Source organism: Chrysochloris asiatica, unplaced genomic scaffold (assembly GCF_000296735.1).
Source record: "Chrysochloris asiatica unplaced genomic scaffold, ChrAsi1.0 scaffold00078, whole genome shotgun sequence".
Lineage (NCBI taxonomy): Eukaryota > Metazoa > Chordata > Mammalia > Afrosoricida > Chrysochloridae > Chrysochloris > Chrysochloris asiatica.
Genome location: NW_006408596.1, coordinates 11,370,606 through 11,383,631, shown reverse-complemented (window position 1 = coordinate 11,383,631; position 13,026 = coordinate 11,370,606). Strand labels below are relative to the sequence as shown.

General features: G+C 45.8%; 1 protein-coding gene across 1 annotated transcript in view; it reads left to right on the top strand.

Annotated features, from left to right (window-relative positions):
• RNFT2 (ring finger protein, transmembrane 2) overlaps positions 1-13,026 on the top strand; it is a 92,798-nt gene that overhangs the window by 19,209 nt on the left and 60,563 nt on the right. Inside the window, exons 5-6 of the mRNA XM_006865471.1 lie at positions 1,523-1,623; positions 6,477-6,630. Coding sequence (XP_006865533.1) covers positions 1,523-1,623; positions 6,477-6,630 — 255 coding nt within the window. The remainder of the gene's footprint in view (positions 1-1,522; positions 1,624-6,476; positions 6,631-13,026) is intronic.

Sequence of the window (13,026 nt, the reverse complement as noted above, 5' to 3'; positions counted from 1 at the left end):
TCCACCTGTATCCTTCATTAGATCCACCCTGTATCCATCATTAGTTCCACCTGTATCCTTCATTAGAACCACCTGTATCCTTCATTAGATCCACCTGTATCCTTCATTAGATCCACCTGTATCCTTCATTAGATCCACCCTGTATCCTTCATTAGATCCACCTGTATCCTTCATTAGATCCACCTGTATCATTCATTAGATCCACCTGTATCCCCTAACCCGCGGCCATCGAGTTAAGTCCATTCGTAGTCACCCTATCAAGGCTGCTCAGACCTTCAGTGTTTATGAGAACAAGCAACCTCCTCTCATGGGTTTGGACTGCCGACCTTGTGCTTACTAGTCCTGTGCTTATCCTCCCGTGTCACCAGGGTTTCTTACTTACCATACAGTCAGCTGATCTATAGGTTCGTGCCAGACGGAATGTTTTGTATTTATGAATATTAAGGCACTATAAGGGTAAGCATTGGACCGCACGGTCAGCTGGAACCTCAAGGTCGGCAGTTCAAACCTACCATCCACTCTTTGGAAACCCTCTACAGGGTTGCTGTGAGTCGGAATGGACTCGAAGTTATTCGAACAACAACAATCCTTAACCACACCCCATTTTCAAATGAGGACTCTGGGGCTGTGAACATGTACTTCAAACAACAATTACGTAACTTCTCTGTGCCTCAGTCCTAGCAATGAGTAAACTAACAGGTGCACTGTGGCAGCAGCTGTTGTTCTGAGCAGTTTATGTCCATTAATTCTCAGAGCTCTATATCCTAAGTACTAATGTTGTTGTTGTTAGGGGCCATCGAGTCGGTACCGACTCATAGTGACCTTATGCACAGCAGAACGAAACACTGCCCGATCCTGGGCCAACCTCACTACTGTTGCCACGCTTGAGTCCATTGATGCTACCACTTTTCCGATCCATCTTACTGGGGTCTTCTTCTCTTTCTCTGACACTCAACCTTACCAAACATGATATCTTTCTCTAGCGACTGGTCCCTCCTGACAATATTTTTTAAATATGAGAGACGAAGTCTGGCCATCCTGGCCTCCAAGGAGCACTCTGGCTGCACTTCTTCCAACACAGATCTGTTGGTTCTTTTGGCAGCCCTTGGCACTTTCAGTATTCTTCTCAATATTATCTAAGTACTAATAGATACCCATTTTTTTAGATGAAGAAAGGGCAGTAAATGAACATTTTAAGTAATCGCCTGAGTTTCATAGTTCCCAGGTAGCAGATGAAGGATTTCAGCCTAGGGCATTCAGCTCCAGAGTCTGCTGCTCACCACAGTGGTTTCCTGCCTTTCTGGATCCTTCTCCAAGCTGGTTTTCACCATTCTGACACCTCTGTGACCACCCCTTGGCTTCAAGTGAAACAAAGATGCTGGGGTCTTTTCCCTTCAGCTTCAGCTCTGCCTCCCCTAAACCTTTGAGAAAGAAAAAAGTTGTCACTCATCACGGAACATTCTGGAATTCCCCGCCATGAGTGCATCACTGCATCCCCACTTGTCTCTTGCTTTTTCTTCAGGAGAAGAGGTCGGTGCTGGTCATCCTGTGGATCTTGGCCTTTCTGGCGGGGAACACCCTGTATGTGCTCTACACATTCAGTTCCCAGCAGCTATACAACAGGTTTGTTTTACTTGGTGCACAGTATAGTGCTTAGTTCAAAACGTGTCCTGTATGTTATTTGTCAAAAACATTCTCTCCCCAGCCCCGCACGGTGCTTCTCATATTATTCTCTTGTGTTTGTATAGTACCTTTATTGTAAGTAATGAGCCAATAATGGTACATTATGATTGATGGAGGCCCACAGTTTACACGCAGGTTCTCTCTGTGTGTTACACACTGTGGGTTTTGACAAACACATAATATCATTTGTCCACAATGACAGTGTCATGCAGAACAGTTTCACTGCCGTAAAAATGCCCTTTTCACTGTCTATATAGTTTTACCTTCCCCAGAATGACATATAATTGGAATTGTATAAGAGAGCTTCAAAAGTCTCATGGGAAAATCCATTATTTCTTTAATTCTGTTTTTCTACAAATGTTTTGGCGTCCTCTCACATAGTATGTAGCTTTTCATATTGGCTTCTTTCACCTAGCAATATGCTTGTCTTTTCAGTGTCTTGGAATTTTAAAATTAAAACTAAACCCATTTCCATCGATTTAGTTGTGACCCTGAGGGACCTTGTAGGGCAGGGTAGCATTTCCATGGCTGTCTACCGTTTACAGAAGCAGACGGCTTCATCTTTCTCGCACAGAGCGGTTGGTGGGTTCGAATTGCTGACCTTTCAATTGTCAGTCCAACACTTTACCTACTGTGCCACAACACATCCTCATTGTTATTGAAGGTGACTACAAATAAATGAACTAATACCAAGTTTAAGGAGCCCTAGTGATGCAGTGGTTAAGCACTTGGCTGTTAATCGAAAGGTGGTTTTGAACCCTCCCATTGGTTCTTTAGGAGACAGACTTAGCAATCTGTTTCTGTAAAGGTTGTTGTTGTTAAGTGCCGTCAAGTCAGTTCTGACTCAGAAACCCTGTAGGGTTTCCAGGAGTGTCTGATGGGTTTGAACTGCCAACCTTGCGATTAACAGCCCAGTGCTTATCCTACAGAGCCACACCAGGACTCCCTGTAAAGATTACAGCCTAGAAAACCCTATGGGGCAGTTCTCTGTCACCTGGGGGCACTGTCAGTTGGAATGGATTCAATGGCACACAACTATAATAATTCCAAGCTTACAAGAGCTGCCTAAATGCTGGTTAAATTGAATTGCTATCTGTTGTTGCTGTTAAGTGCCATCAAGTCAGTTCCAACTCATAGCCTCCCTGTGTAGGGTTTCTGAGGAGCAGCTGGTGAGTGTGAACCATCGACCTTGCAGCTCAAATGACCTTGCGGGCCAGAGCTTAGCCTACAGTGCCAATATTTAAATTGCTATGATCATAGAGAATTCTCAGTAAATTAATGGCTTTCATTTTTTTAAAGAATTATTACTTTCTAGATTTTGGGTTTTCACAGACCAGTAAAACATCCACAAAAAACAAAAATCGAGTCAACCACATATAATTTGGTTGTTTTCCTTATTTTAATTATAAATGTCTAAAAACGTGATCACCCGCTATTTCCATGGTTTTCTAAAAGAAAGGACATTTTCACACCAAAGGATTAATTTATTGTTAAGTGCTGTCGAGTTGGTTCCGACCCATAGCGACCCTGTATAGGGTTTCCAAGGAGCAACTCGTGAGCTTGAACCACCAACCTTGTAGTTTAAACAGCTTTGCATTCTGGTGCATTAACCCACAGTGCCATACCAGGACTCCAAAGGCTTAATTAGGAATAGGGAAATTACTTAGGTAGAATAAATTTAAGTTCATTAAAAAATATACAAGGAGGCTTCAAAAAGTTTGTGCAAAATTTCTCTTATCTTCGCATTACAGTTTTCCACAAACTTTCTGAAGTCCTCTCTATATTGTGAGTCTAATTTTAGATAAAGAGTTCTAGTAGCATAGTGGTTATGAATCGGGCTGCTAACCTCAAGGTCAGAAGTTCGAAACTCCCAGCTGTCCCATGGGAGAAAGATGATGCATTTTGCTCCCTTGAAAATCGATAGGGTCACTGTGAGTCAGAACCGACTGTGAGTCAGAACCGACTGCATGGCCCACCACCACCACCAATTTTAGATTACAGTGGAATAAAAAATTTCTGTGTTATTGTGAGCACAGAAATATTTCGAAGTTACTGAACTCGGCATGGCCCCAGGCTAAAGGTGCATGCTCACTGTTGTTAAGTGCCTTCAAGTCAGTTCCGACCCATAACAGCCCTGTATAGAGCTTCCTAGGAGCAGCTGATAGCTTGAACCGCCAATGTTGTGGTTCAAACAGGCTTTGCAGTCCAGGCCATTACCCACAGTGGTACAGCAGGACTCCACGCAGACTCCAGGAATCCTGTTAAAACTGAGAAGAGTTGGTTGTGGATGGGGATGGAGGAGTGGGGAGAGGTGAGGGAGAGCAGGGAAGGGTGTTGGTCAGTGAGAGCCTGTAGGACTCTCAAGTTAAGACTTTCAGAGTATATTCACTTGGAGAGTAAACAGCTATCCTATCTTCTGGAACCGCCCTGCCCCTCCAACACAGCAATTGGAGAGTGAGTTCCAAGGCACCCGTACACATCTCACACCATGCATTAGTCATGTGGGCTAGACTGCGGAGGTCCTGGTGGGGAGAAGAGGAGGTGGAGTTTCCCAGAACATTGGCTGGATTTCCAGCTAATGCCATTCTCTGGGCGCAGTTAGATCCACAGGCACAGACCTCGGTGCCCCCATCAAGCCTGGGCCGAGTCACACTGTCTGCACAGAAAGAGTCATCCAGAGTGACTTGAGAGACAAGAACCAGTGTGGAGTCCTCTTCCTTACTGCTGTCACAGAGCTCCACTGTGCTTACAGGTGATACCTGTGGACACCTTTGCTTGTCTTTCCCTCCCAGGGACCACACAAGCTATTGCTGTGCCCATTTCACAGTTGAAGAAACTGAGACTTGAAGATGCTGTTATAGGAGAGAAAATAGGCCCCATCTTCAAAGATATAAACATTATACAGACTCTTTATTAAGTCTTAGGCCAGAGTAAACACAAGACAAAGACAAACATAAATCACCCAGGTTCTGTCTCCACGTGGTGACCTTTTATAAGGAAGTGGGAACAGCATTGTTCTCCCGCAACCCTGACTGACAGGAAGCGCCATCCCTCACAGAGCACACTGGGCCCACAGAAAGCAGGGAGGGAACTGTTGCAGACAGGGACACTCACAGTTCAGTCAAAGGTTCCGGAGGTATGACATCATAACTAAGCAACCATTAAGGGGTGTTCCTAGGAATGATCCTGCGAGGGCAGGCTCCAGAAATGGCCCCTAAATCTGCTTTTAAATACACTTTTCTAACTGGGAGTTAGTTCTCAGATATGCATGAAGTACTCAAGAAAAATGAGCATCTGAATACTTAAACCTAGGCATACGATGGAATTAAGCTCTGCTAGGCAAAGTCGGTGGTTCAAGTTCACCAGCTGGTCCTCAGAAACCCTATACAGGGTCACTATGAGTCAGAACCAACTGGATGCCACTTAACGACAACAGGCTGGAGTTGTTGTTGTTGCTAATGCCATCGAGTCAGGATCCGACTCATAGCAACCCTGTACAGGGTTTCCAAGGAGCAGCTGGTGAGTTGGAACTGCCGGCCTTAACGGCCCAAACCGACATGGGATCTGACTCAGAGGCACTTACTTAACAAGTCTTTACAGAAGCAGACTGCCACATCTTTCTCCCACAGAATGGCTGGGAGGTTGAAATCGCTGACCTTTTTAGTTAGTGGCCAAGCACTTTAACCACTTTGTCACCAGAGATCCTTATATCAGTTATATGTTGTCATTGTGAAGTGCCATCAAGTCGATCCCAACCCATAGCGACCCTGTATAGGGTTTACGAGGAGCGACTGGTGAGCTTGAACCACCGACCTTACAGTTCTGATGGCTTTGCAGTCTCACTAGGACTCCGTTACATAGACTGATGCATATTCATTCTCAATTTTACTCCTCATTAGGTACCACCATCAGTAATTATAGTAACTGTCGTAATATTTAGACAGGATTTTACGTCCAGTGTTCCTTTCTTTATGACTTTTTCATATGTATTCTGACATTTGATTTTCCTAATTAGCCAGTTGAAGTGGATTGGGTAAGAATTCACTCGTTCCCAGTTTACAAAGGAGGAAACTAAGGAAGGCTTGTTGATATTAGATGCCATCAAGTTGGTTCCAACTCTTACCTGCCATGAATACAATAGATTGAGACCTGCCCGAGCCTGTGCCATCCTCACAAATCATGGTCGTGTTTGAGCCCATCTCTGCTGCCACTGTGTCAGTCTGTCTCATTGAAGGTCTTCCTATTTTTTGCTGACCCTCTACCAAGCATGATGTCTTTTTCCAGGTCCTGGTCCCTCCTGATAACATGCCCCAGGTACATGAGACGAAGTCAAGCCATCCACACTTGTAAGGAGCATTCTGGCTATACCTCTTCCAAGACAGATTTGTTCATTCTTCTGGCAGTCCATGTATATATAGTGACTCATTTTTACCTTGGAGATACATAGTGCTCACTGCAGGATTTAATTCAATAAAATGAGTCCAGAGCTTAGCAGAGTGCTGGGCATATCAATTTCCCTTCTTTCCTTCTACCTCCTCTTGTTGAGAACACATACAGCCGGGGGGACCATAGCAGTGCTCCGGGCAAACCTCCTTGTGCAGCCGTTGGGAAATCTGAGGCCCAGAGAGCTTAGGAGACACTCCTGAGATCGCACAGCAGGCTCAGGATTCAGGGACGAGACACAGATGTCTGAATCCCAGTTTGATAATATTACGTGGCTCCCAGAAGGAGTAGCATAGCTGTTGAGGGTCAGGCTCTGAATGAGCTTTCTGACTCTGAATTCTCCCTCACAGCCTCATATTCCTGAAGCCCAACCTGGAAACCCTGGACTTCTTCGACCTGCTGTGGATCGTGGGGATTGCAGACTTCGTGCTGAAGTATATCACCATTGCCCTCAAGTGCCTCGTCGTGGCCCTGCCCAAGATCATCCTGGCTGTCAAGTCCAAGGTAGGCGCTGGATGTGGCCCCCGGCTAGCCCCCCAACATGCTGATTCTGCAGCCGCTCAAGGTTCTTTCTAGAGGAGTAGAGAAGGGGAGTAGGCACAAATGGTGTCTGTGTGAAAAATCAAGGGCCTGACATAGTGGAGCCTGTCTGCTGCTGCTGCCCTTGAGTTGGCTCCTGATTTCCAGTGACCCCACGCACGATGGAACAAAGTGCTTCCTGTTCCAGTGTCATACTTAAGACTTTCAGAAATAAATTGCCAAGCCTTTTTCCCTAGTCTGCTCTTAGTCTGGAAGCTCCACTGGTAGACGGTAGTGATTGTGCATGAAGTACACCAGCCAGGAATCGAACCCAGGTCTCCCACATGAAAGGTGAGAATTCTGCCACCGAGCCACCACTACCCTACAGGCTTTTCTCATCATTTACCTCTTAAAGTGCTCCAGGCTGGGCATGACTCTTCATTGTGTTCAGTTTTCTGTCACACCTTGACAGTCCAAGTTCTTGTGTTCTTAAATTCATTGTTGAAGGCTGCCCTGTAGACTTTTTTTTTTTTTCCTCGAAATTTCACCCTGAAAGAAGCAGCATGTTGACATGCCTTGGGTTCTGCATCTTCCCAGGGAGAATGGCCCCATTTGGATTGGGCACTTGTGGGTTCTGAGAGTATGTTTTAGAAAGAAAGAGCTGTGTGATGGATTAGTGGTGTCTGCCACGGACACAGAAATGGGCAATGGTGGCATTCACGCTTTGCAGTGTATCCTAGGGAAGGCCTGCAGGCAAGTGATGAAGAGGCTTTGGAGAATGACCGTTGAAGGCAGGAGAGGTGAATCCTGATACTTAAGGAAGCTAGCTCAGTAATGGTTACATGCAATAACGATCGCCTTAACAATCATAGCTTGGAATTGTTGAGCACCAACTGTGTACCCCAGACTAAGCTAAGAATGCTTCAGGTGTGAATTACTTCACTTAGACTCATGGTTTCGTTTGAGATAAGTGCTATGGTGGGTGGAGTGTTGCCCCCCAACCCGAAGAGGTATGCTCACCCACAACCTTGTTGGCAAAAGGGTCTTTGCTCATGTCATTAAAGATCTCAAGATGAGGGCATCAAGTGTTCTTAGAAGAGGAGGGGAGGACACAGATAGAGGAGAAGGTTTTGTGGAGATGAAGGCAGAGATTGGAGTGATGCAGCTATACACCAAGGATTGCCTAGAACCACTGTCTCCACAGAGCCTTCAGAGGGAGTGCGGCGCTGCTAACACTTGATTTTGGATTTCCAACTTCCAGAAACGTAGTGGGATACATTTCTATCATCTTAAGTCACCAAGTTGGTGGAGATTTACCACAGCAGCCCCACCCCCCCAGGATACTAATAGAGGTGCGCTGGATGGCTAACCCAAAATTCAGCATTGCAAACCCACCAGCCGCTCTGCGGGACAAAGATGAGGCTTTCTGCTTCCTTCCATAAAGCTTTACAGCTTCGGAAACCCGATAGAGGGCTGCTATGGGGAGGAATCAGCTCGGTAGCTGTGAGGTGTTGTGGTTTTGGGTTATTCTCCTTTGTGGATGAGGACTCTGAAGACTGGGCAGGCCAGCTGTCCCCTCAGAGGGAATTCTTGCCCAGGTCTGTAGCACTATAGTGGATTTGGGGAGACAGACAAGGAAGGCAAGGAGCTCCTGAGTACTCATTGCCTCATGCATTCTGGGTTCTTGCTGGAGTCTCCCCCACATTGAGACTCCCAGCACACCTGTGAGGAAGAATTTGTCAGTGCTCCTTAGAGATTAAAAACTGAGGGATCCCTGTGGCTGCTGCAACAAATTGCGACAAACTTGGTGACTAAAGCAGCAGCAAAAATGTGTGCTTTCACAGTGCTGGAGCCCAAAGGTCCAAAATCAGTGTTTCTCGGACAAAATCCAGGTGCTCTGCCGCTGCTTGTGTCCGTTCCCAGAGCCTCGTGCCTACTAAGGAGTTACCCCACAGTCCCTGGTACCCGCCAGTCTGCTTTCTGTCTCTGTGGATTGTCCTCTTCTGGATATGTCCTATAAACAGAGCCATACAATATGGGACCTTTTGTGCCTTGCTTCTTTTACTGAGCATAACGTGTTCAACATTGTAGCATGTGTGGGTACGTCTTGCTTTTTGATTCCTGAATAATATTCCAGTGCATGGATAAACTACTTTTTGTATGCTCATTCATCTGTGGATGGAAACTGAGGTTTTGGTACCTTTTTCCTACTGTGACTAGTGCTGCTGTGAACATGCATGTATATGTATGTATCTCTTTGAACACTTTTTTCTAGTTCTGGGTATATTCCCAAGAGTGGAATTTCTGGGTCATATGGTACGCCTGTGTTTAACCTTTGAAGAACTATTTTCCACAGCGACTGCATCATGGTAGGTTCCTGGCAGGTTCTGTTTTTAATCCCTGTTTTCTAGAGGGGAAAAGAACAGCAATGAGATACTAAGGAACTAGCTAGCTCAAAACCACACAGTTTATAAATTTTTGAGCAGGGATTTAAACTCAGGCATCCAACTCTAGAACCACTGTTCTTGGCTACTGGACATACCTGCTCTCAAACAAGTTCCCTATATTTGTTTAGAAAATTCCTCGCAAGTTGATTTGGGAACTGAGACCCCAAACCCCATGGAATGTCCCAAAGCCAGGGGAAAATGACCTCCCTTCCTTGTCCATATAGCAGGAGCTGCTGAGGGGGTGGGTATGGGACCTGGCACCTTTTCCCTACCCCACCAAGGTGTGGGCGACAGTTATTAATGCCTTCCTGGCAACTGTCCAGCTCCCTCTTTTTGATTATTATTTTTTTATTCGGTGAGATTAATGTGCCAGGTCAGAGCATAATCCAGCCTGTAAAAGTGATGTGAATAGTCTCTTCAAGATAAATTGCAGGCTTGGAAAAGGTTCACAGCCTGTCTGAGTGCTCTCCCAAATCCTCATCAATCCTTGTCTGGGAAGAAGAAAGGGACGGGTCTTCATTTGCAGCTGGGGTGGGAGGGTGTTAGGAGCGCATCTGTCAGGGACCCCCTAATGGCTCACAGTACAGATGCTCTTCCCTGGGCCCCCACGCCATCCACGGAGAGGGTGGGTTTCTTGTTAATATTGTCACTATTATATTGGAAAGGCTGTTGGTATTTGGGGTTGCATGATTTAGGTTTGCCTGACGTGTGAGGCTGGTGAGCTGTCTTGTCTGGGGACTTTGGGAATCTCTTCATTTCCCTCCTATTCTTAATCACTTCTCTGGCAATGCCAAGTCCCACCTGCTTCCTGACAGGGGAGGGCCTGCCAGGCATCCTTGCACACCTGGACCTCCCAGAACTCACTGGTCTGCCATGATGGCATTGAGGTTCAAGATGGCGGCCACTGCTCTACAGCCTCAACCCAAACCACCACGCTTATTTGAGAAAAGTTCAGGTTATCTTCATATAGAACCCGTATTTGTGGTCCTACCTGATCTGCCACCTCGTCACCTAGGATACTCCTCATTACTCACCCTAGACGGGCCTCAGTAACAACCTTCCCTCACGGACCCTTTGCATGTGCTGTTCCCTTGGCCTGGGCAGTTTTTCCTCTGGTGTTCCACCATCATTTTCTTACTCAAATTTCAGCTCCAATGTCATTTTTTTCTGAGAGGTCGTCCTTGGCTACATGGTTTCAAGCAGTTTTCTGCAGTTGGCCGTTTTCATACCCCCTTTCTTGCCCTCTGTAGCACATGTCAGTGTCTGAAATGATCATTTGTTTTCTGTCTCTCTCTACTGGAATGTCAACTCATAAGAATTAAGCCACAGAATAAGGTCTGTCTTAAGAGTAGGTCTGTCTTGAGCATGCAGTAGGCATTAGTGTCTCCATACAATAAGCACTGGACTACAAACCACGAGGTCTGCAGTTCGAGGCCACCATCCACTCCACGGGAGAAAGAGAAGGCTTTCTGCCCCTGCAAAGGTTTGAAAGCCTCAGATACCTTATACAGAGTTGTGATGTGTCAGAACTGACTCGAGGGCCCTTAACAATAACAACAATAATGTATTGTTATTGTTAGCTGCCATGGAGTTAACCTCAAGTCACAGGACCATTGTGACTCATAGGGTTTTCACTGGCTGATTTTCAGTGGCTTTCGAGGCCTTCCTACCTAGCCTGTGGTGGTCTGGAAGCTTCCCTGGTGGGCATCATCCTGATCAGGATCATCGTAACATGAAAACACCAGTGACAGACAAGTAGTAGCTGAACTTGAGGTGCTTTGACCAGGAATCAAACTACGGTCTCCCATATGGAAGGCGAGAATTTTACCACTGAGCCATCACTGCCTTCTCCCTATAAAGAGACTTAAAACCAGGCCTGCCTACCGCCTACCACATAGACTTCTGTTCAGGCCTATTTCCTTTCTCTCATCAATTCCACTTACATTTTTAAGGACTTATTTGATGCATTTGAGTTGGGGTATTACAGAAGACTATTGAAAGTACCATGGACTGCTAGAAGGATAAACGAATCTGTGTTGGAAGAAGTACAGCCAGAATGCTCTTAGAAGTCAGGATGTCTTACACTAAGGACATATTATCAAGAGGGAGCAGTCTCTGAAGAAGGACATCATGTTTGGTAAAGTGGAGGGTCTGTGCAAAAGGGGAAGACCCCCAACAAGATGGATTGGCACAGTGACAGCAACACTGAGCTCCGACGTAACAAGGACTGTGAGGATGGCGTAGGACCGGGCAGAGATAGGGTCCTTACGAATCCCAACTGATATGACGCCACCTACCAGCAACAAATTTGCTTACAGGGAATTCCTGGATGATGCAGATGATTAACATGCACAGTTGCTAACTGACAGGTTAGCAGTGTGAGTCTGCCAAGAAGCACCTAGGAAGAAAAGCCTGGTGATTTATTGCTGAAAAATCAGCTATTGAAAATCCTACAGAGCACTTTTCTCTAAGCGTAGGGTGGAGTAAGAAAAGTGGCTTCTTGAACATGAGAGCCAAGAGGATTCATGAGGCTTTTTGTGCTATTAAAACTCTTCCAATTTCTGAGCCCTGAACCGAGCACTTGACTCTCAGAATGATTTTCATTGATTAAATCATCTTCCTTTCTAGAGGTCAAGCTTTCTGGAAACCTCCCCACTCCTCCCTCCTGAGTAAACATCGGAGTTTTCTAAGTTAAACTTGGCTTCTTGCAGCACACCAGTGTGCAGGCTAGCCCAGACTGCATCGGTGCCCCACCAGGACTAGAGTCCTGCCACATGGACACTGGAAGGAAGGGGTCAGAGCAGTGCTACTGCCCCTGCCATGTTATCTGGAGACATTGTTGGTTGTCACACTTGGAGAGGGTTACTAGCTGTTACTGTCATCTAATGAGTAGAGACCAAGTGTGCTGCTGCTGCTGTTAGCTGGCATAGAATCGGCTTGCCATGATTGGTCACAGATCAGACTGTTATAATCCATTGAGTTTTCTCTGGTTCATTTTCAAAATTAGATTGCCAGGCCTTTCTTCCTAGTCTGCCTTAGTCTGGAGGCTCTGCTGAAACCCGTTCAGCATCATGGTGACATGCAAGCCTCTGCTAACAGACAGGTGGTGGCTCTTCATAGGAACATTGAGACAGAATTGAACCTGGGTCTCCACATTGAGGGTTGGATTTCTATCATGAACCACCAGCACCATGAAATATACAGAATATCTCCCACACAACAAAAAATCATCCAGCCCCAAATGACAAACGTGTCAAGGTAGAGAAACCTGGCTTCCAGGTTTGCCTTGTGGCCATGGACCGGCTCCTGCCCACTAGTTCACCTGCAGTTGTGTCGTCTCCATGTGGATGTCTCCTAGCATTTAGCCGTCCTTTGATTTATTAAGAATTCTTTTTTTTTTTTAGTATTCCAGTATGAGTTTATTCCAAAAAAAATGTTTTTAAACATGTCTCTGTGATCAGTGGATAATTACGGACAAGTTCTCTCAGTAACATACTTGTCTTAATTGCATTAGAATGCACTCAAAACCAGCAACAAAAACAGGCCAGTCAAAATAGTGACTTTGAACTGAACTGAACCAGTTAAATCCAAGGCAGCAATGTCAGCTCAGTAAGTTGTGGCAACTGTTTTAAGGGATTTGTTGTTTATTTTAATGTTTTATTGTGAATTATGTGATCGTTTACATGGGAGAACATTAGTTTTACATTCACCCTATCGTGTATCGTTTCCTTGCCATGGTTTGGTCCATGCATCATCAACCAACCAAAGGGTATACCCTGCAAGCCTGACCCCCTGTCTTCAGCACACAGCCCCTCTCCCTCTCTGGGTTCAAAGTCCCCAGCCGCTCCTTCATCTCTGCCTCCTTCTCTGGCATCACTGCTTATCTGGGTAGGGTCCCACACACCTCTCTTCTCTCTTGATCCCAGGGACCTCC